At 40.6% G+C, this 24,461-nt stretch overlaps 2 protein-coding genes across 9 annotated transcripts in view; one reads left to right on the plus strand and one right to left on the minus strand.

The window, feature by feature from the left end:
* The window catches only part of LOC121269194 (rho GTPase-activating protein 23-like), a 506,984-nt gene extending 492,176 nt beyond the window's left edge, over window positions 1–14,808 (plus strand). For all 6 annotated transcript variants that reach the window (XM_041173725.1, XM_041173724.1, XM_041173727.1 and 3 more), the window contains one exon: window positions 5,051–14,808. In XM_041173725.1, coding sequence (XP_041029659.1) covers window positions 5,051–6,766 — 1,716 coding nt within the window. In that variant the 3' untranslated portion in view covers window positions 6,767–14,808. The remainder of the gene's footprint in view (window positions 1–5,050) is intronic.
* A 3,680-nt stretch (window positions 14,809–18,488) lies between these two features.
* The window catches only part of LOC121269195 (SRC kinase signaling inhibitor 1-like), a 329,853-nt gene continuing 323,880 nt past the window's right edge, over window positions 18,489–24,461 (minus strand). For all 3 annotated transcript variants that reach the window (XM_041173731.1, XM_041173730.1, XM_041173729.1), the window contains one exon: window positions 18,489–22,930. Coding sequence is in view for 1 of the 3 variants with exons in the window: in XM_041173730.1 (XP_041029664.1) it covers window positions 22,928–22,930 (3 nt within the window). In the remaining 2 variants the exon portion in view is untranslated. The remainder of the gene's footprint in view (window positions 22,931–24,461) is intronic.

Raw genomic sequence — 24,461 nt, forward strand, 5'->3', positions numbered from 1 at the left:
CAATCTCCACTTGCCAAGAACTCACATTGGAATCTTCTCCCACACAATGCTTTCTTTCATACACCTTCCACAGGGGTCCACTTCCAGGGTTTCAAACTTTTCTTCCTATGTTCCTCTCCCATGAATCGCCATGTGCATTCAAGCTTCCTTCTCACTGACTCAGCCGTGTCAACAGAACACCACTGCTTCACATGCTCATAGTAAAGAGTTACATACCTTCGGCTGTCTCCTTAGGCTTGCGAGAAACCTGAATATCCATTTTGATTTAAGTCTGCATCCTGCAGCTTTCTGCCTTTAAGCTTTAAGCTTGCAGCCTTCCTCGCTGCTCCTTACTTTCACTTCCACTGAACAGGACCTTTTCCAGACTACTGGTCTTCCTTTGACCAGAAGGTGGTTTTAGGACCCTTCATTTCTGTCTTACTCCTTGGCTTTGTGGCCTTTTGGTTCTTTTGGGAAATCTGCTCTCTCTGCAGTCCCCTCTCCTATGTCCAGCTCCTATTGGTTCTTAGCTTCAATTTTAGTTTGGGACATGCTATCTGTCCCTCTCCTATGTTGCCACTGCTGGCAACTCCTTTCAACCTCAGAGCACAATCCAACTGAACTCAAACTGCTTTTGGTTTCTCTGTCCCTGTGTGGGCCTTCTGTTGCTAGGCAGCAGCCCAGTTTTTTCTACCTTGTTTGTTTTAACTCCCCTTCAAGAGTCATAAAACCTAATTAGAATGCAGGCATCTTTTAAAGCGAAACTAAAATTCAAGTTCCCCCTTTCTTAATATACAAATACAGAAATACAAATTAAACTTAAACTTAAAGATATACCTTATTCCTAACTCATACAAATACAAATATAACTTACTTTAACTATCTCTAGTTCCTAACAATGTAAATATGCTGTGGGGTGCACCAACAATTCCCACGGATCATGAAAAGGTCCCAGCTTCAATTTATGATCTATGCTGAGTTTCGGTTTTCACTATTTTGTTCTGATTGAATAGACTGGACTCTGCTGTAGTGTTACTAGCAAATGGAATAATGGACAGTGTCCATTAGTATTCCATCAGAAATGCTGGTGCTCTACTCCCGCTGCCAGCATATTAAAGGTACCAATAAGAACTACATTGGAACTAATTATTTTGCCCCAAATAGCTACTGGCTGAAGTTACTAGTGCTTTGCAATCACTTCCCGGCTAATCTGAAACCGAAATGCCATTTCACTCTATTAGAACACTCAAGAACAACCATCTAGGACAAAGCAGCCCACTTGATTGGCACCCCACCCACCACCACCAACATGCACTCTCTCCACCACCGATGCACAGTGGCAGCAGTGTGTACCATATACATGATCCATTGCAGCAACTCACCAAGGCTGCTTCAACTGCACCTTTAAAACCTGTGAACTCTGACACCTTGAAAGACAAGGGCAGCAGATGCATGGGAATAGCACCATCTGCAAAAGCCCCTCCAAGTCACACGCCATACTGACTTGGAACTATATCACTGTTCCTTCACTGTTACTGGGTCAAAACCCAGAACTCCCTTCCTGACAGTACTGTGGATGTACCTACACCAGATATACTGTCACCACACTTCTCAAGGGTAATTTGGAATGGGTAACAAATGCTGACCTTAAGTGACGCTTACATCCCATGAAAGAAAAAAAATTGCTACATCGATTAATTGTTAACAAGATAATGTAAAATATTCCAATATTGTTTCCATAATTCTTACAATACACAGTGAGCTCAGTGCAGTCTATGTTGGATTGCTAATATCTACTAAGGCAGCTTGTCCAACCTTTTCATGCGAAGGGCCACATCTCAATTTTTTTTCTCATTCAAGGGGTCGTTGAACAAATTTGGAAAAGATAAGGCTTGGCACAACATTAAACATGCATTTCAATAAAATGTTGAGATATGAAGAAAAGAAACAGCTTGCTGAGCAAAAATAAAGCAATGTCAGAGCAATAAATTGATAATTTAAAACAATGAGCAATTAATGAAGATGACCACCAGAGTGAGAGAGGGTCAAATTGAGTTTTGCCTGCTCACTTTCAGTCTCAGGGTACTTATTCACCCACCCTCACCCACATCCACTGTATGACTTTCTCTGAGTGTGTTGGTGTGTGGGGGCCGGGTGAGTGCAAACCCTGAGACTTGGAGGGAGCTACACTATCGCACATGCGCGTACACACAAACTCTTTCTTGCTCTCACTCTCACAGACTCTTGCTTACTCACACACTCACACACACACTCACACTCACACAAAGACACACACACACTCACGCTCACACACACATGCTCACATGCAAACACACACATCACAGTCACTCACACACACACATTCTCTCTCTCTCTCGCTCTCACACACGCATTCTCTCTCACACACGCATTCTCTCTCACACACGCATTCTCTCTCTCTCACACACGCATTCTCTCTCTCACACACGCATTCTCTCTCTCTCACACGCATTCTCTCTCTCTCTCACACACATTCTCTCTCTCTCTCACACACGCATTCTCTCTCTCTCACACACGCATTCTCTCTCTCTTTCACACATGCATTCTCTCTCTCTTTCACACACGCATTCTCTCTCTCTCTCACACGCATTCTCTCTCTCACACGCATTCTCTCTCTCTCACACACGCATTCTTTCTCTCTCACACACGCATTCTTTCTCTCTCACACACGCATTCTCTCTCTCTCACACACGCATTCTCTCTCTCTCACACACGCATTCTCTCTCTCTCTCACACTCGCATTCTCTCTCTCTCTCACACACGCATTCTCTCTCTCTCTCACACACGCATTCTCTCTCTCTCTCACACACGCATTCTCTCTCTCTCTCACACACGCATTCTCTCTCTCTCTCACACACACATTCTCTCTCTCACACACGCATTCTCTCTCTCACTCACACACGCATTCTCTCTCTCTCTCACACACGCATTCTCTCTCTCTCTCACACACGCATTCTCTCTCTCTCTCACACACGCATTCTCTCTCTCTCTCACACACGCATTCTCTCTCTCTCTCTCACACGCATTCTCTCTCTCTCACACGCATTCTCTCTCTCTCTCACACGCATTCTCTCTCTCTCTCTCTCACACGCATTCTCTCTCTCTCTCTCTCACACACGCATTCTCTCTCTCTCTCTCTCTCTCACACACGCATTCTCTCTCTCTCTCACACACGCATTCTCTCTCTCTCTCACACACGCATTCTCTCTCTCTCTCACACACGCATTCTCTCTCTCACACACGCATTCTCTCTCTCACACACGCATTCTCTCTCTCACACACGCATTCTCTCTCTCACACACGCATTCTCTCTCTCACACACACGCATTCTCTCTCTCACACACACGCATTCTCTCTCTCACACACACGCATTCTCTCTCTCACACACACGCATTCTCTCTCTCACACACACGCATTCTCTCTCTCACACACACGCATTCTCTCTCACACACACACGCATTCTCTCTCTCTCTCTCTCTCTCTCACACACACGCATTCTCTCTCTATCTCTCTCTCACATGCTCTCTCGCTCGCGTTCTCTCGCACGTTCTCTCACTCTCGCACGTTCTCTCTCTCGCACGTTCTCTCTCGCATGTTCTCTCTCTCTCTCACGTTCTCTCACTCTCGCACGTTCTCTCTCTCTCTCACACACACTTGCACCAGCAGTCAGTCCCTTCTCCCCCTGACCCCCACCCACCCACCAGCAGCCAGTTTTTCTCACACTGCCCCGACTGCCTCTTTGACTCTCTGCTGGCATCACACCATATTTTCAGACCTCAAGCTGAAGACAGCTGCTCCTCCAATCAAGGACTGGTTCTTTCCTACATCTACTGCTGATTGGCTCACTAATGATCCTAGCAACAGTAAATATGGGAGAGAATGGCCTGTGATTGGGGAAGCAGTTCTTTGAAAAATTTTCAAATTCACTTACTGACATTTTGAATGGGTCCGCAGGCCAGAGAGAGACCTGGTGGGCCAGATATTGGCCCACAGGCCGTGTGTTGGACAAGCTTGTACTAAAGAATTCCCACAATGTTTTCAACTTAATGGCCAATTCTAAAGGGTTGAGAAAGGAAAGAATGAAAATACAACAATGGGAACATCTCTGAAAATACTGGCAGGCTTTCAGAAGTCCCTGGAGAGTTTGCGTGCAAAAGGAGAGCCTATTAAAATCCTAGTTAAATTGCATGGTTACAGAATCAGCTCCCTCCTAGTGTTTTCCAATATTGTTTCCATTATTCTTGCAATATACAGTGAGCTCAGTGCGGTCTATGCTCGACTGCCAATATCTACTAAAGAATTCCGAGAATGTTTACAGCTTAATGGCCAGTTCTAAAGTGCTTCTTTACACAGGTGTAAATTTGAAACTGCTGAAAAATTGGTTCTAAAGAGGGCGAGATCCATTTTAAAAACCTATTTGTCAGCTGAAAGCCATTCTTTAGAAGAATAGTATTAAGAGCTTTTTAAAACAAATATGTGTTTATACATGTCACATATATATGTACAGTTGTGTGTGTGTGTGTGTGTGTGTGTGTATGTATATATATATATATGATGATGAGATTAACATGAGGTATATAATTTTCTGGTGTAAGCTTTTTTTGTATCCTTGATTCTATGATCCTGCCCCTGCACACAATATGGCTGTAGTCCCTTAATCTATACACATCGTGTGTTTTTTTGCTTCATTAGCATTTCATACAAATGGAAACAGACTTTTAGTATTAAGCAACCATCAAAGAAAAACAGAAATGCTGAAAATTTGCAGCTGAACAATCAGCAGCTGAAAGGCAGGTTAACATTTTGGGAACAAACCCTTCAGCAGAACTGTTTCCCTTCCATGAGTTCAAGTGATGTATCTCTATTCAAAATTTTGCTATTCTTACAGAGGCAGACAAAGGTCTATATCTGCTTTTATTTTAGACTGCCAGCATTTTCAATTTCTTTCCATCCTTATTTTACAAATATGCTTTTGTTTAGTGCTAGTTAACTCATCTTCAGGGAACTAATTTTTTATTCTACACCATTACAGGGATCGTGGGGATCCAGGAAGGATCTGTACAACAGGGAGCTGGTGATGTCAATCTTTGCAGCGGCCAACCGTAAAAGGAAAAAGCAAAAAGAGGCAAAGGTGCTTGAAAGTAGCACAGATGATGATTCAGAGCATGAACCTATTAAGGCTATTAACAAAGAAGGATCAGTAGACAAGACAGGAGTGGACAGACAGAAGGATGCAACAGGACTGAGAGAGAGACAGTTGGCAAATACCAGGAACACAAGCGTGGAGCAAATTCGCCAACCCATTGCTAACAAAGAAGTTCAAAAGGTACCAGGAGAGCCTGATAATTCCAAGCAGAACCACACTCAGACATCCCAATGGGAGAGTGTTGACGAAGCCACTCTGAACTCTTCATATAGACAACAATGCAGCCTATCCTCAACTGGTATTGAGTGTTCATTTAAAGAAGGAACCTCCCTCAAATTGTTGGATTTAGATAGAAGAATAAACTGTGCAGATAACCAGACAGCCATTGCAAGTCCTCAGTCTCACTATAATAGTGAAGCATTTTCCAGAAACCCCAAACTGAAGATGTGGCGGACTCCCGAGATGGAGCACAGAGAGACAATTCCCACTGATGCCAGCTCTGTTGTTTCAGGATACTCTACTATCTCATCCACAGTGACAACCCTGGATCACAACTTCAGTTCTGAGGTACAGTCGATTGCTGAAAGCAGGGGGGATGAAGCTGACGATGAAAGAAGTGAGCTCATCAGTGAGTGTGGGGGCCACATTGAAACAGACAGTGAAAGTGGCTACCTTACTCGGACACTGCCAGGCAAGGCCTCGCATTCACAGCAGGAAAGAGGCAGGTTTTGTCGCCGTGAATCAGATAGCAACACAAGCTCCGACAAAGAAGGGATCCCAGCACAAAAGCTAAACAGTAGGCCATCTTTTAATTCTCACAGATTAATTCAGTGTGATACTTTGGCTAGAAAGAAGTTGACCAAGCCAAAAGCAGAACATGAACTTAACACAAAAATCAATGAAGATAAAGAACCTCCTGTGGTAAATCTTTTTGATAATTTGAATGATCCCAATTCCAGCAGCAAACACAATATCCTCAAGAATGATCCTGACAAAGAAGATGCAACCCAAACATCAAAACGAGCACTGACTGATCACACGAAGCTGCGATTGAAAACCTCAGCAGATGATATGTTTGGAGTAGGGCTGAGAAAACAGAACTCCCCAGAGACCAGGAGAAAGAAGAACATTAGGAGGAGACATACAGTAGTGGTGCAGAATGATTTATCAGAGTTCCACTTTAGAGAATGCAAGGAGAAGCTACTGGAAAGCAAGGACATTGGCCACAAGGCAGGCAAACCATCCAACACCAGTCAGTTTGGGCAAAATGTTGATTCCAGGGTGGGTCCAGATACTGGAGGAAATGCGCAACCAGATTTAGATCATAAAACCAAGGAAATATGCAGACCGATTGATTTAGAATCACAAAATTATTCCATTCACCAGAGTGGGAATTTACAGCCTGAACAGCCAGCACCCAATAGTAAGCATTTGAGTAGCAATAACAACTCAGAGCGTCGGCAACCAACTTCACTGCCTTCCCCATCGGCTAGCTCGACTTCAGGCCAAGCTAAAGACAGTGACTCAAATTCAGCCAAGTACTCGATGAACATAAAGGCTCAGCAACCTGCACCCACCTCTCGATTCCATCAGTATCTTTGATAGAAATTAGTTAAGGCTAAAACATTCAGGAGCTATGACAACATATGGGTTTGCCTTTTTCCCCAAATAACAGGTTGGAAAACTCTGAATTGAATATTTATTTTTTTTAAAACTCTCTCTCCTTTAGAGATGAGCTAAATAGAATCTGGCGGTCTAGGTTAAAGTAGCAGTATTTATGTGCTTTTACTGTTTTTCTCTTCACTCAACTATCTCTATTTTATAGAATATTGACTACAGCTTTTTATTTTTCTAATTCTCACTCATTTGCTCTAGAGGAACATGTTGAAGGGACATTAAAAAATCCTCTTTTTTTTTAAATAATAGTATTGTTTCTAAATGACTTGTAATTGTTGAAAAATTATCTCCAAAAAAAAAACTTATACATCATTTATCATTTAGAACACTTGATCCCTGAATTTCTATAGCGGCTCGATTGGTCTCTCACTATAGCCCCAACAGATGTTAGTAGAACACCCAGAAAAAAGCCTTTTCCAGCTACTTACACTGTTCCTCTGAAGATTCTGCTGGTCTCCTTCCACAGTCACAGCAAGTGACCCCCCCCGCCCCCCGGCCTGCCCAGCCCATTACAGGATTCAGTCCTGGGTAAAGTGACTAGCTAAATAGATTTTTTTTAAGTGACCATTGCAAATGCAAAGGAAATGCAAACTAAACACAGAATATGCTTCAACCATATAACAGATCTCAGCTTTCTGAAAAAAATAGATTAGAGAACTAAAGAAGAACTGTTTTGGTACAGGATCTCTACCCAGACATTAACCTGTATTTTTTTTCTGATGCTAATACACCTGATATGTGTTTGGGCTAAGGAGCTGGGAAGTGTGAGTGCAGGCTAAAGCAAATGGTAGTAAATTGGCTGTATGTCGTTACTGGGTGGTTTAGACCGTGGGTTGTTAGATACTAACATTGTGCTGCTACTTTTGCAGCTTGCATGGAAGCCAATCTTTTTTGAACTCATTTCTCTTGCCATTAGCAAAGGATTTTTACTTTAAAAGTCGGTGCTTTGCTTGCTTCGTATAACTTGGTTGGCCTGGAATTCAGTGCAGCTGCCGTATAAAATGGTGAAATATATATATAAAATATATAGAAAAAATGTTTCGCTTTATCTTGAATAGTTTTTCCCCAGTTTCAGTTACACAAAAGAAAGAAAAGTAATTGCATTACATGGTTAAACCTTTAGCTAGCATAAAAAATCTATTTAACAAAATAATGTTACATTGCTATTATAGGCAAATATAACTGTTTCCTTTCACTGAATTGTAGTAGCATAATGCTACCTCACAGTGAAATCTGTGTCAATTTGTCCTTTAATTCCTTCTCTTTTTATTTGAATTTAAAATTAGCCCGTACTATTACCATTGCTGTAATTGAAACTTGCTAAATGGGGAGCAAATTCAAATGTCGTTATACCACACTTGAATTTTGAGAGAATTTGGTAAATGTTTTCCAAATATATTTTCATTTTCTCCACATCATTTTCTTGCATTTTGCCCATCTGGACAGCATCCCTGACTGAGAAGTGGGTGCAGGTGACCTGCTTCCAGCCTTGTGCTATCCGTGGATGTTTGCTGTGAGCAGCACAAGAACAACTAGGGTGTTTTTCACAAACCCAAGCATGAACCTTGGGTGCAGGTCCACCCTGTTCAGTGGCTCAATGACACCGTTTGTTGGATTTTTGTTGTTTCAGAATTTTGAGAAAATTTAGATTAAAGGAACAATCATATATTTCTTTTACTGACTTCAGTCTCCCTCATCTAGGGTCTAAAGAACCAATCGTATTCAGTGTAAAAAACATTGTTAATTAAATGACAACCAGCAGTCAATTAATATAGTGTGCAACTATCAAATTAGTGACAGGCTTCTGTGGGTATGTCAACAGCAAGTGATTTCAGTGCCTTAGGAAGGCAGATAAATGGTCTGGTACCTTAAATGAAAGCAAAGCACTAGGGCAGGGATTTTCTTGCTGCTGCTTCCCTTCCACAGTCTCACTGTACTTCCACCAGCATTACAGGGTGAAGCAGGAACAGCAAGGAGGAAATTCCCATCCATGCATGATGGCGGAAAATAGGCTACAGACAGTAGAAGTCTTCCACGTTCCTCCTTTAACTTTGACCCTCAGAGACTGCTGTGAATTAGTGGCTATGAACAAATCAAATAGCTGGCACGACGTCAATTTGTTTTAAATGTTTACTATGGAAGTTAGTAATGGAAACTCTCCCATTAACTGGCTAGTTGATCAAAGATTTCCTACCTATCCAAGAATAAATTTTGCTTATTGTAGGTTAGCTTTCTGCTGTTAAACAACAGATTTAATTTATCTTTGTTATTAAGAAATCGATTTGTAAAAAGGATAAATCTGTTCTCTTAAAATAAGTACCTATAGTTTACTACAACTAATGCACTAATCATTGAATTATTTATATTTTATATTTATTTATTAACTTAAAGATTAGATTCCCAATCTAACAAGATAACATTTTGTTATTTAATTGAAATGTCACTTTGAGAACACTGTTTCCATGTTAAAACATTTGATAAGTTGTTTTTATTGGTCAGATAAAAAAACTTAAGAGAATTGTGCATCCTTTTATCCTGATAATAGAATGGTTCCAAGATTGTTGATGAATTTTGATGGAAATTCTTATAGTTGCAATGTTGTTGGAATCAGATTCTAAAACATTTACTAAATAGCTTTTCATGAAGGCAGTGCAGCTTTAACACAGATTTTTAGTGGTTTTGTACAGTTTGAAATACAAAACAAACTCACAATATGAAATTAAGACATATAAGGGTAGCACTTAGTGTTCAGCACTCTCCACACCTTTAAAGGAACAGTGTGGTTTCATGGAGTTCACATCTATTCTACATGCAATCTGTAGTTGTCATACCAGATAGATCAAAAATCCCTCCTGCTATTGTTCAAAGGGTTAATCCTGTGAGTAGCTACAGTTGGAAAAAGGTCCTAGGTTTGATCCTGGTCTTTGCTGAGCTGATTGATCTCAGCCAGGGGCAGGAATGCCCGTTAGCATTGGCCTTGAACACGAACAATGTCACAAAGAGTATCTGCTGTCGATGAGGAAAGCTATATTCCAGAAAGAATCTGTGCTTTCAGGAGAATGGAACAAACAATTGGAGTGGGGCTGGACTTAAGGTTAGGGGGAGGTGATGGTGCAGTAGAGAAATAAAAATAGTTAAGGTACCCGTACAAAACAATTTAAGATCAATTTTGGAAATTTAATTTCTCTAGAATTCTTTTTCATTTTCTCCCATTTCTGTTTTCCAGCATAAAGCATTTTCCTTGTACAGTAGCAACCAGCTCATTTCTGCTCTTCAAACAGCCTGGAGTAATATTTAGTTTACTTGTGTGAATGAATTTTTATGTTTTGAGCACTTAATGCTAGTGTCATCTTTGCATATCACAGCATCACATATATATATATAATTATGATTACACTAATTAAGTGAGGCAAGGAAGATGCGGTTAAAGTTTTTGTCTTGGTGAGATTTTCAGGTGAACACCATGGAAGAAGCTCAGGCCACAGATACATTTAGAGCTATCTCAAATTGCTGAAAGAAGCAGATCTTGGTTTTTTGATTTAGGATTTAACCACCGGTGAGGCATTGATAAGAACAGATTTTTCTAAACTTCCAACCCACAAAATTCAAGCAGGTTAAATAATGAATCCAAAATAGAAGAGGGAGTACCACGTAATTGCTCAGGTTTCATGGGCCAGATTGCCTTTTTTCGATCAATTACAGTTTAGGTAGCCTGCTGAACACAGCACAATTAAAATTCTTTGTTCTGACACATTTTAACTAAACTGTATTAATTTAGTGTGGTTGGCAAGAGAATGAAAATGTTCCTATTAACTCACAGTTAAAAGTGATAATTTAGAGAAACTGACTAATTCCAAACTCCTGCCAGAACAGCTGTATTAAATCCATAGTCCAGGCAGCTAGCAACTGCACAACTTCCACATTTCCTGCTTGACAGGGTGCCCAGTACCTTTTGTGACAAAGGACATGGGCTCAGAATTCTGTCCTTGACTTGAGTTTTTTCTCCTACAAAGTAGCACCCATCTTCCCCGTTCCTCGCACCCCTGCCAGCCAAAACAAAGTGAAAAAGAAAAGGATATATATCCGCTCCTTTAACTGGAAACTTTTGTTGTTCATGCACTTCATTTACGAGATTGATATGGATGAAACGTTCAGCCTATTTGAGTTCATATGTGCAGGAGGAACCAACAGCCCCTCACCTTCTTTCACCCCTCCTTTTCCTACCCCACTGCAACATCTATTTATTTAGTAATAGTTAAATTGTAACAATCTCACTTCAAGATTATGAAGTCACACTCCTCTGCAGGACCTGAATGTATGATCTAGGCTGACACTTCAGTGCTGCATTGATCAATGTGCCAATTTCCTCAACAACTCTCTTCCATCAACCAACCAAAGCCAGTTAACTTATCATTTATTTTATTGCTGTTCATGCAAACTTATTGTGTACAAATTGGCTGTTATTATTTCCTTATTTAACAGTGACTACAACTCCAAAAAAATAGTAATTATTTGGCTTTGAAGTGCTTTGGGACAGCCTGAGTACTTGAAATGCACAATATAAATACACGTTCTTTCTGGTTTCACTCCCCTACCCAGATTTAATTTCATGTGTTTTGTACATTCTTCATGTGAAGAACAACTTCCTGACGTTAGTCCAAAATTTATTTGCTTTTCACTAGTTTGAACTGTGCCTACTTACTTCAAATTGTAACAATGGGATAATGTTCTGGATCTGTTTACAACTTTATATAACTCTGATAAATCATTTGCTTTTCTAAGAGGTGGGGTGAGATGGTCTTGGGTTTATCAAAAATCTAAGAATACTGTAAAATCTTGGAGGTTGGTATTCGAGAACCCAATGAGAGCAAAGTAAAGAACCAGAGCACATGATACCTGCTGATTCATAAAATAATACAGAATGGCCACATGGCTGTTTGGCAAAATCTCCCCTTATTAAGATTTGCATTTCAAAAACACTATTTACCTTTAAAGCCAGTGCTTGACACATTATTCACTGGGAGTTGTACCATAGAATAGGTTTTCAGTAGAACACATCCTGAATTTAATTCATAATACTCAGATATGTGTCTTTATATTCACAACTGCTGCAATCTGAGGGTGGAGAAAGGGGAATTTTAATTTTTGGATGCTGTTGAAAAAAAAAGTACTGCTCCACTCCATGGTGATGACATCTTCTGTACATTTATATATTGTTATACTGAAATACCAGATGAGAATAGAACACTCTGGCACATGTAATTAATAGATTAGCTAATAGTTGTTTTTATTTACAGGCCACATCACCCATTTACTATTATTAAATTTAGCGATTCTGTCCTTTCTCAGTTCACATTTTGAAAGCTTTTATATTAAATTCCAGGGGAAGGGAAGAGCAGTTCTGCATAGTTTTTAGATTCCTGATTTCCTCTGACTTGTGCTTGGAAAGTTCCAATCTTCCACCTTTTGAGGCCACCTGCAACTCAGTTGTTTTGCCCTGCCGCTATTTAACATAATGCAACGAGACCAAATTCACAAGAACCTAAGATAAGAGCAAGAGTAGGCCATTTTGGTCCCTCTAGCCAGCTCTGCCATTTAATAAGATAATGAATGATCTGATATATTGTGAATTCATAATGGCAACATTGCAGACACTGTTAAACTTGCAGTTAGTTGGGGAGAGATAACAAAACTATAATGTAAACTGGCTCCTGATGCTTTTGGCTTGATACAGTTGATGCTATATGATTTTGTATGGTTTTGTATTGAAGATTGCCCATTTAACCTCTGTGTGTATATAAAATATATATAATATATTTTTGTTTGCATTGTTTACATTAGTGCTTCTATGCACATTTGTTTGTTTCTACTGTTACTTGAATTTTTAATTTTCGATACTTTTGCTCCACAGCTTGCTCAGGTCGAATTAAAAACTCGGTAACAATTCTTACAAATGCATTTTTTAAAATTAAACTAGAGCCAGAGGTGAACTCACTTTAATGCCATGTTTCTGTATTAAAAGCCATTAAATTACCAACAAATATTGGATAAGGGCTAGGAAAGGTCATAACATAATAACTCAGGTGCTTGGTATGAAGATTATGAAATAAAAAATGAGCTGATAGAGAAATCATGCTTTTGGGAAGAACAGTAATGGGTTTTTTAAATAAAAGAAATGGAGATCCCATATTCTGCTTTTTCAGTGAATTCCCAGAATTTTGATTGATAGTGTTTAATCGTGCATTTCTTTGAACTCAGTTAAAGCTGTAATTTTGTCAAAGCAAAAGTCAACTTTACTGTGTAGACCAGCCTAAATATTATGATTCATCCCTTGTCTCCTTCACCCCAATAATGAAATATACCTGTGATTCTTATTAAATGTTTGAAATAGCATGGAGTTCATTGCAGTCTGAAATTGCTGTAATGTGCAGTATGATGCTTTCACAAACACGGTGTGTTAAGTTGGCAAATAATCCACATTGACACTGAACATTTTATGGGTACTGTGTACAGAAATTCCTTGAAGCTTAAAAACTAGGATAATAGGTGGTATTTCCTTTTAAGTTTTAAATCCATGCAGTTCAAATTGTGGTCCATTCCTGTGGAAACATGGCTTTAAATGAAGACCCCCCTCTCTAACCCATGGTGCCAGATTTAAAAACATTGTATTGAATCCTTGCTTCATAACTGTTTATTCTAAAATGTTATATACACTGAGTCCAACTACCAAAACTATCAATGTTTGCCCAAAAGTATCTTAAAATATGAATTTCTCACTCATGGCATCATCTAAAAAAGAACTAAAAGATGTTTTAGATGATTTGTGAAAATATTTTCTAAAGTGTCTGAAATTGAACATTACCACATTCTGTGCAAATGCACCTTAAAACAGGCAAAATTATTTTAATATGGTTTTAAATTTGAGTTGTAATTGTAGTTAGTTAGCTCTTTTTGTTTTATTTACCTGTCCTTGGAAAGTGCCTCATTTTTTGCAAGTCATTTCTTAACAACAGTCTAGATTCCAGACTCCATGGAATTTATGTTAATGTAACTTTTAAAGATTTTTTTTAATTTAAATACAAATGTTGCCTAGCTGTAGGCTTTTTTAAATGTAGTTATGTATAAACTACATTTTGTTTTTCATGAACTACGCTGGAAAAATCAGGACAGAGCTTTGTGGCACATCTATCTTGCTGTTGCCTATCGCGTACACACCTGTGTCAATGACTGGCTGATGTTCTGCTTTGTCCTAACTGGGCTTTGGAGGTCCAAATTCTGATACCAAATTCAGCCAGCCTGATCAGGAGCATCTGGATTGAATCTAGGGAGATGGGGTTGAGGATGGTGGGGAGGAGAAAGAGGTAAGAGCTGGGCATGAAATCTAGCATTGAAGCAAGGAATGAAATACCAATCACTCATGCCTTGGTTAAAAGAGCAACAGGCTACACTATCAAAAGAAACTTTATGCCACCCCAAGAAGAAACTTAAGACGTGATTGTCTAAAGGGAGATGCTTTAAGCCGCACTTTTCCAGCTTGTATTATCATTTCTTTTATGTTGCTGTTTACCTGCAGTATTGAGATTATTTGGCAGGCGGGCATTTCAGAGCTTCCATTTTTAAAAAAAAAATCAGGCATTCCAATGAAGCGTTGAACAAAACTGTCAACGTGACCTTTCTCCATATACTGTGTGCAGTTTATTGAATTATGCAAATTTGCTGTAAAGTTAACTGCTTATTTTGTAAATATGTTCTAGGATGTCTACTCTGACAAAAGCCGTGTAACATAGATATATAAATTGTTTTTTCCTCTTTGCCAACTGGCCATAAAAGAACAATATGTTATTGTTAGATTCTGCATGAACTTCTTGAGTTTACAACTGAAAATGTACATGCAAAAGGAGATGCTTTAAATAATGCACCATCCTGTTTTATAAAAATGGAAATAAACTGACTTCCCTTCCAGTAAATCTAGCGTGGGTTTCTTTTTATTACTAGTGAATCACTGATGCTATTGGGCATAATAAATTGGATAAAAACACTTTTATATTTGGTCAGGAATGTTATTCTGTGAAGGTGGATCTGTATCCCTCTAAGGCCACAAAGTCTAATTGTTACGGTACAGGTCAGCTGGAGTTTACTTGTTTGATTAGGGAACTTTGCAGATTGGAATGTGCTTTGTCAATTTTTCTCTCTTGTTGAGTTCTCCAGAAAGTACTTTCCCACTTTATGAAGCTAGTAGGTGTTTGTAAACAAATCTTTTATGAATTAAGGGTACATTTTATAGTTTTATAAAAGTACACATTCCCAAGCATAGTTTCTGAAGTCGCTGTACATGTTGACTTTGACTACATAGTACCTATGGGAGCATGTCTCCCCCCATCAGGCTTTGGGAAGGGTGAGGCAACTTGTTTGGTCTAGAATTATGGAGAAGGGCCCTGCAGAGTGTGCTCAAGGCAAGAGGGTGGGTTATTGCATTATGGCGATAGTTTATGCCAAGTAGGTTTCCAGGAATGATCCCCAGACCACTTAGTATTTTCTCAATTCCTAATAGAGGCCAAACAGGCTGGCTGATGCCCCCCCTTGTCTGCAGTAAAAATTTCAGACAGGTCCGGGCCCAGGTGGACAGGCCGCCCGCTGGATTTTCTAAGGCCCCAACCTTCACACCCACTGGCGGGGCAGCATAAAATCCAGCTTTATCTTTCAATTTTCACCAAGTTGCCAAGCACTTCTAGCTTTTTTTCTCTTAAGCAGGAAATGTTGAATTCACAGTGCAGCTCAGAGACACTTCAGAATAAAACAGTGGGTTAACAGTACTGAATTGGATTGCTACTCTCCAGGAATCCCCTGCAGCCTCCAAGTAATCAGAGAAAAAAACCTAGGACAGAATATTCTGTTTGGCAGACGGACGTGCATCTGACCTGCTTGAGCATGAAATGACACGCAACGTCGGCCAACTGTGTTGACGTCAATGCGCAGTCGTGCGATAGTTCGGTTGATGGGCACACATCAGTGCACCCAACAATTAAAAGGCCTGTTAAGGCCACTAAATAATCAATTAACTTAAATTTTTCACGGGCCAGATGAGGTTTCCAAAAGCAAATAAAAGTTTTTAGATTTAATTAATAACATATCCCTGCTCATGTGACAGTTACATGAGCGGGACATGTCTTATTACCTTTTTATTTCCTTTTTAAAAAATGCTTCATCTCCCTGAGGCAGCTCTATGCCTCGGAGATTTTGAAGCACTCATTTGCCCGCATGCGTTCGGCCCGCTCACCCTCCCCACCCCACCCAGGCAATGCTAAGTGCTACCGCTCGCGTTTCACACTTTAATTGGCCCGCCAGCGTAAAATGGTGGTTCAGTCCCAATTATAGGCGGTGCTCGGCTTACCCACCGAGCCCACCCGCCAATGGCAAAATTCTGCCCTAGGATTATTCAAAGAAAGTGAGAAACTTCTTGAATACTTTATTACTTATAAAAATATTGGAGAGTTTAAATCATAAATTGATGGTCAAGGTTTGCTGTGTCGATTCCCTCAGTCATCACCAAGTCACAGTAATTCTTGGTACCATTGCCACAGGCATATCGTTACAACATTTCTTTAACAAAAACAAAAATTGCTGGAAAAACTCAGGTCTGTCAGCATCTGTGGAGAGAAATACAGAGTTAATGTTTTGAGTTCGTTTGACTTCTTCAGAACATTTCTTCATGTGTTTTCCACAATAAAAGCTTCAATACAGAGAGGTTTGTTAGTTTACTGGTGGTAGGATGTTCAAGGCTGTCATTATCAGTTTGTAGCTGGTATATAACATGAGCCTCAAGCCCCAATACCTCAGTTCCATCAATCTAAAACTGCAGACACTGGAAATCCTTGAAACAAAAGTAGAAAAATGCTGAAAATCACTGTGACTCAGTCAACCTCCAGAGAGAAGATTTGACTTTTTTTGAGGCATGCTAGGGCATAGGAACAGGAGATCATTGAAGCCCTGATCAACCATTCAATAAGATCATAGCTGATCTGCAGTCTAACTCCATATATATGATATTGCATTTGTCAGAACGGAAACAAATACGGCTGATGGAAAACATTAAAAAAGGTACAGGACAATGTGAAGAGAATTGGGAGGAAAACCCAAAGAAAAGAAATGGACTTGTAAAGTACACAAAATGTTTAAAAGGCTGATATGAAATAATGAGAAAAACATTTGAGACACAAGTAGCTGTGTGGTAGGATGAGGGGACTAGAAATTGAAGCACAAAAAAGGTGCAGATTTATTTCTATTTATATTTCTGACTGGTTTGCCCAGTTTTAAACTTCATGGGCCAAAAGATTTGTAAAGGGCTGTTTATCATTGGTGGATAAATCCTAAAATGGAATCTCTGCTGTGAGATAACAGTAGGATTGTGGGAGACATAAAGCTAAAAGTGTAGCCCCAAGCCTCCACGCTGACCACTGGCTTAAAGACAAAAGATTTAGAGCCTGCTATTGTAGATGAATTCTTTGTTTCACTGACTAGAGTATATGTTAAGGTGCTATTGGAGAGAGGGAGTAGAGTAGGGTTAACTTGCTGTTCATTAATTTGTTTATATGAAATTCCTTTGTATGCCCCAGTAACACACTTGAAATAACATCACTAGCTGCACTTCAAATCGGGGAGTTTGGTATCACCAGTACAATCGTGTGTTTTGACCGTAGGGGAATCAGAATTTAATCCAGCCAATGGGGGCTTTGCCTGCTTGCTGGAGAGCTGGTGAGAGCCCCATGTTGCCTCCTATGCAGAAGACCTGCTGTATTATGTGCCAGTGAGGCACTTAAGTAGCCAGCGGTGGGCCTTCCCTGGAATCAAGGACCCAGTGGGGTGTAAACTCGAGAGCTGCCAGCCAATCAGAGGCTGGTAGCTGTCCATTTCAGGTAGCACCAGCAGAAGTGGTGGTAGCAGCTGGCAATGCACCCACTAAGGACCCAGGATCAGCAAGGGACCCAGGATGGGACGGAGGTTGTTGAAGAGGGAAGGGGAGTGGAGAGGGAGGTGGGGTGGCTCTCAATGGGCACCTCTGTTCCTGAGGCCAAGTCCCTTGAACGGGCACTGACTGCCTGAGAACAAGGGACTCCCTCCCCTCCCACACCAACCCTCAACCTGGGAACCGCCAAGCAAACCCAGGCCTTTGCTTTTTGGGCTCCCTGCATAGCAAACCCCCTATCCACTGCTGGCTAAGTATCAGTAGCAGTGGAATGAGGCCCTTAAATGGGTATTCATTTCCAACCTGAGGGCCTCAATTAGTGGTGGGGTGAGAAGGCTGCCCACAAGCCTTCCTGCCACAGAACTAGGGCAGAGACAGGTAGGAGGTGGGGTCCCCACCTGGCATCCTCCCACCCAATTAAATGCCTCCAGACTCTCCTTGGGGAGGCATTAAATTTCGCCCCTCAGAGTCTGACTTCCATTACTACTCAGCATGTCAAATAGCAGTGATGAACGAGAAACACTTTCAGTGATCAAATAAACTCACCCCACAAACTTTACTCCCTTGTGTACAGGGCAATGCAGGCTGTGGAAATGAGGATCAAGGTGGGAACTGAAAGATACGTAAAGTGCTTTGCAACATTACTAGAATCAAGGCGCACTAGACATTGAGGGGAACTCGAAATACTTTTACAAAAATGCAATCCCTTTATTTCATCTCTTCACAGAAACCACATTAATTACAGATTGTCATGGCATCGACTTTCAGTACACATCTCACTACTCTACAAATGGAAGATCCCAGTTTACAAAAACTCTGTAGATATGTTCAATACAATGACTAATCACAGCTCTTACTGACCAAACAGTAAAGCCCCATGCACCAGAGAAAAAAAAATACACAGTCTAAACAAAAAATGTTCCTATTGTATCCAGATTTTCACAAATTTTTTATATTAAGATTCACGTACAGACATTAATCTAGATCCATCGTGCAATTTCTTAGCATATACATGCATAATTAGAACCCTTTATTATTTAAAAGCAGGAATAAAGTGAAGTTCATGTTTTATATGATTACTGACACATCCTTCAGGAGACTATGAAAAATGTCACATTTATGTAAAAAAAATTAATGCATAAAAAGGCATTTTTTATTTTTTCACTTTTACAATTTGCTTAAATAGAACTTTTTTTAAACGTTTTCTTCTAAACACACACATTTGATACATCTCGAAACAATCATTGCCTTTTAATCAATTTGGAAAAGACCAAAATCCAGAACAGACATTTCAAGCATATTCTGGTTTGAACCAAAAGTAATTCACTTTAAACAACAAATTTGAAGGTAATGTTTGGTGCTCTTGCAGGTTATTGGCTGTAACTTTGTTGATTTATGTTAAGATTTGCATTTTTTCTGTTTCTGTGGGAGATGAGGTGAATTATGTTCATTGTGAGAAAGATATCATTACCGGCTGGTTTTTCACTGCCTTTGTGAATGATTAACTCAATCACTTTGAGCAAAATATTAACAGTTCGGTTTTCAAGTTAATAAACATTCTGTTGGTGTGGGAGGGGGGCGTTGAGTGGTGAACATTTTGTGCCGATCGAAATGAGGAATGCCAATGCTGGGGAATGAAATACTTTATCCAGGTTTGCATCCAGCCTCAACATCAAATACCCTCAAGTTATGTAGAGAGTGAGGCCTTACACCGTGTGTCAGTGGCTCAACTGGGTCTGTATTTTAGACTCCGCTGGTTGCTAGTCTGGAGCTTCTTGAGCTGAGAAATAAAACATTGACCAAAAGGACTTGCTAATACTCTGGATGAGAAAAGCAAATCTCCAAGGGAGGGATATTGATGAAATAAATCAATAGATAACTTCCACCAGGAGAGAGTTCATATGTTTCTGGTGTTTTTAACGGATGTGGGAGAGAGAAGTAAAGGAGTTACATGCATGGAAATGATCTCATAGCCTGTCCTTCTCCTGTGATAAGTTTTCCTTCTGTATTGGTCACAGAAAGCCAATTTCTCATGGTAACCATGTCCAGTCAAGATTGTGCAGCTCAACAATTTAACATCAAAAATGAAAACTATAGAAAATAAAAGTACTTATTCCCCACACCCCTGCCAATTTCTATTTCTCCAGGAAGCCTTACTGGTTGTTTTAGAATTTGTATGTTATATACGATGTACTTATCTGATTAAATTACATTTGGAATATAGATGCTTCATTCTGTGCTGGGACTTAGTGCCACTTTGTAGGGTGGAGATTTGGAAGTGTTTGGTGAAGAAACTAAATATTTTAAGAAATGATGGGATATTTCCCTCTCTCACTGAACAAACTGGGTTCATTTATGAAATGGTTTGAAATGTTGGATCTGATTTTAATCATTGTTCTTGGATGCCCTTGAGGCTTTATCTCTCCCTGGTTTGTGTACCTTTCACACACAAGGCTGAACACACTTTGAAGGGGGTCGACGCATGTCGAGTACCAAGACATTTTTGCATTAATTCCCATTTAGAAAGTGAGGGGAAAATGCTTCTCCCTCATCAGCAGGACCTCATTATTACCACTCACAAGAACAGTGGGTGGTAAGACTGACTGGAATATCCACAATTGTAAGCAGGTCAACAAATTTTGAAAAGAAGCGCTCTGTCAATGCATTCAGCTAATTCTGCACCTTATGAAGTAGAGACCGAAGCCTTTCCATCAACAGCAAAGCAAACACCAGGACTCAAAAAACTGCCCTCATTCGCCTGGTGCCAGACTTCATACAACTTCTTGTGAAAGATTTTTCTGTTTAGAAAAAAACTACTTATCTTCCAGAGGAAGGGATTTTTACAGAATCAGTGAGGAATTAGAGCTCAGCCCCCAAATAAAGAGAAAGCTAGCCCCTGTGAGTTTGTACTATGGAAGTCCGGCTGAGTGGGCTCAATTATGAAGCAGGAATTCAACATGTCTAACTTCAGTGTGCTATTTCAGAATCAAACTCTTCTTCATGGGTCACATTCAAACATGAATAGTTGTTCGCAAAAGGAGTCGGATACAATTCACACAAACTGAATACAAAGTGTTAAAAGACTTCACTTAAAATGTAAAGAAACTTCTTGCAATTGCAAGTAATTGCTTTGTGAATACTATTCTTTGTACAAAAATTATTTAAGACAATATACAAAAAGAATAAGTGAATACATTGACTCTGCCAGTGATATATATACTCTGCAGTTCTAGATATTGATTTAACAGAAATAAATCATTCTTCATATTCTCTATTTTTCAAATCCTGTGCTTTCATATATATTGTTCCTTGGGGAGTTTATTTAATTTTACTTATCTAAGGTAAAGTTATCCAGTTCATGCTGTTTCACCCACTTTACGTGCAACCACTGAGAAGGACTGGACCTTACTGTGGGCTGGTATTATCAGATCAGATACATCAGATACAAACTGTGTTTCAGAGCTGTACTGTGTTACACCAACTGAGTGAGTAATCAGGAGCGAGAAAGTGAGCAGAGAGAATGAGTGGGAAGCATGAGAAAGGAATAAGAAACACAGCAAGAGAGAAGGAATGGGTGAAAGACAGCAAAAGTATGGATGAGTGAGAGGATATGAGAGAAAAAATAATGGAATGATAATAAAGGAAAGTCTCACAATCACTTTTACACTCTACATAGGGCTGAGTTTGATCAGAGTCAAGCTCTCATATTGGAATATTGTGCTCATCATTAATTTAGAAAATAAAACGTTTTAAAAATCATAATGTAAGTAAAAAGTGACCAGGAGCCACCTTTAAAATATAGAATGCAGACTGAGACTAAGGGCTGGAGATGGATCAGGTTCATTGCAACTTATTCATCCAATGGTTGGGACAGTGCTCAACAGGATTGCGAGGCTTTTGATGCAATAAAATTAAAAGTAAGGTGCATCAACACTAGAGGGAGCACATCTGAAGGGAAGATCTGCCCCTTCCTGCATTGCATAATGTAAATAGTCTGACATTCTGAGAAGCAATGGAAAGTTGAAGCTGCCAATTTTCCATACGGTTAAGATCACCAATTCCAGTAAAGAAAGGCAGAGAGCTGATTCGCAATGTACCACCCATTCACAGCAGAAATGGCCTTTCAGTGCTGACCAATGCAATAAAGGTCATGGACATTAAGTACCCAGTAAAGTGTAAAAGGCTATTTAGAGACTAAGTTTAGAAAGAGTGGAACATGATGAGAATTATATTTGTTTAGTTTTCATTTTTTACAAAATATTTCATAATTTTCACATCTATTCTACTGTGATATATCTATAAATCACTTGTGCTGTTTCCACTATTAATATACAAGCTAGCACACTACAGCTCTGACACCAGTTGGCATTCTGGATCAAAGCAGGTGACTGATTAGCAGATGGAGATTGATGGCAGAAGCGTTGTAGCCCCTCGGTGCACATTCTCCGTGAATCAATCATCCTCTTCTCGCAGTCCCCTCGACTGGATTGGGTGCAGGGGAGAAGGAGGGAAGGAGAGAAGGAAATGGGAGAGGGTAATTGGAAAGGGGGGGAAAAGGGCGCGGTGACTGCAGAGAAGATCGTGTTGCTTGAAGCCGGTGAAATGGAAGCTCTTTAAAGACTCCAAAGCCGCAGCGATTCAGCACAAAGGGCAGCAGCAGCAGAAGGAGCAAAGCAAGACATTGTGGAATGAAAGGGAGAGGGGACAATGATGGGAAGGTTCGCTGGATTTCACTATAGTCAATGACTGTGCACTGTACTAGCTGCAGGTGTGAAAACAAGCAGCTAGCAGGGAGGTTGGTGATTGGCCAGGAGCGCTGTCCAGTTCTGGATAAGGGCAGGTTATCAACACAGGTTGGTAAAGTCTTGGGACAACTGGCTGAAGCAGAAATGAGATCTATACCAGGATGTGGAGGCAGGACAAGGTCCTTAGCAGCAGCATCACAGAAGAAGAAACTTCTTTTATAACTCCCATCAGCAGTCTGAGGACCTCCACAGGTCTCGACGCAGATTTCAGGAGGCAAACAGTCTGGTCAGAGAGGCAAACCCTTGCCTTTGGCCCTTACAGCAGAGAAGTCCCATAATTATTACAGAACTCGAAGACTGAAGGGGTGAGCACTGGGCTTACTGGGCCAGGCAGAGAAAGTCCAAAACACAGAACAGAAAGGCAGCAAAGCAAAGCAGAAGTAGCAAGGAAAGGAGGGAAAGAGACAAGAAATTAACATTAGAATCTTCATACATTGAATACTCTTTATATTAGAGGTGATAATGATACATAAGAAATAACTGACTGAAGACAACAACTGAACAGGTACCATAAGAACAAAAAAAAGAGGAGCAGGAGTAGACCATGCATCCCCTCGAGCCTGCTTCACCATTCAATATGATCAAGGTTGATCTGTTTCAACTCCACTTTCCCACCCACTCCCTATATCCCTCGATTCCCTGAGAGACCAGAAATCTGTCTATCCCAGCCTTGAACATATTCAACGATGGAGCATCCACAACCCTCTGGGGGAGGCAATTCTAAAGATTCACAACCCTCTGAGTGAAGAAATTTCTGATCATCTGTCTTAAATGATAGACCCCTTATCCTGGGTCTGTGCCCCCATGTTTTATATTCCTCGACCAGCAGAAACAATTTCTTAGCGTCCACCCTATCAAGCCCCTTCAGAAACTTGTATGTTTCAATGAGATCACCTATCCTTGAAACTCTAGACAGTAGAGCCCCAATGTACTCAAACTCTGACTGTAGGACAATCTTCTCATCCCAGGATCCAACCTAGTGAACCTTCACTGTACTGCCTCCTCAGCAATTATATCTTTCCTGAGATACGATCAAAACTGCTCACAGTACTCCAGGGCCAGAATTTTACGGGGCCTCAGGAAGTGTGCTGGGAATCAGTGATGGTGAAAATTCAGGTGTGAAGGGGTAGTTTGGAAGGGTAGCCCAGCGGTATGTGGATCCTGCGTCATATGGGCAGACCATCCTGTGGGGGGCTTGGGTGAGGGGGGCTTTACTACCTGGGAAACTTTGCCCCTTGCCCTCATCAAGCACTCCCCGAAACCTCACTGGAGCCTGTCTGACCAACCCTGACAAACCCAATCCCACTTACCTGGGTTCTAAGGCCTCCTCCATCATTGCTGCTCCTGCTTGGTTGCAGTCCCAGCAGTGGCCACTGCTCCCAGTGGCGCTGCTGGGATTGAAGAGCTTCTTGGGGCGAAGAGACTTCGTCCCTTAAAGATACAGGAGTCCCAACAGCAGGTAGTTAATTAAGATCGGGTAGGGGCCGGGGTGGGACTGCCCTCAGCTCTCCGATTGGTGCACAGGGCCACCTTTGTCTCATTAAATCCCAGCCCAGGTATGGTCTCATCAAAGTCCCATACAATTGTAGCAAACCCTCCTTATCCCCTTGCAATAAAGGCCAACATGCCATTTGCCTTCCTAATTGCTTGCTGCACCTACAGGCTAACTTTGTGTGTTCCTTGAAGCCTCTCTCTCTCTCTCTACATCAACCAGAGCCCTAACAGAATGGGACAGAACAGGAGGCGAGTCAAATACTCAATTGAGAGAGACAAAGATGATCTGTATCTGAGGGGTGGGATTCTGAGGCAGGCAGTGACAGAGATTGGTCATAGTTAGGGTTGCCAACTCTGG

This window comes from Carcharodon carcharias, chromosome 23 (genome assembly GCF_017639515.1).
Source record: "Carcharodon carcharias isolate sCarCar2 chromosome 23, sCarCar2.pri, whole genome shotgun sequence".
NCBI classification, from domain to species: domain Eukaryota; kingdom Metazoa; phylum Chordata; class Chondrichthyes; order Lamniformes; family Lamnidae; genus Carcharodon; species Carcharodon carcharias.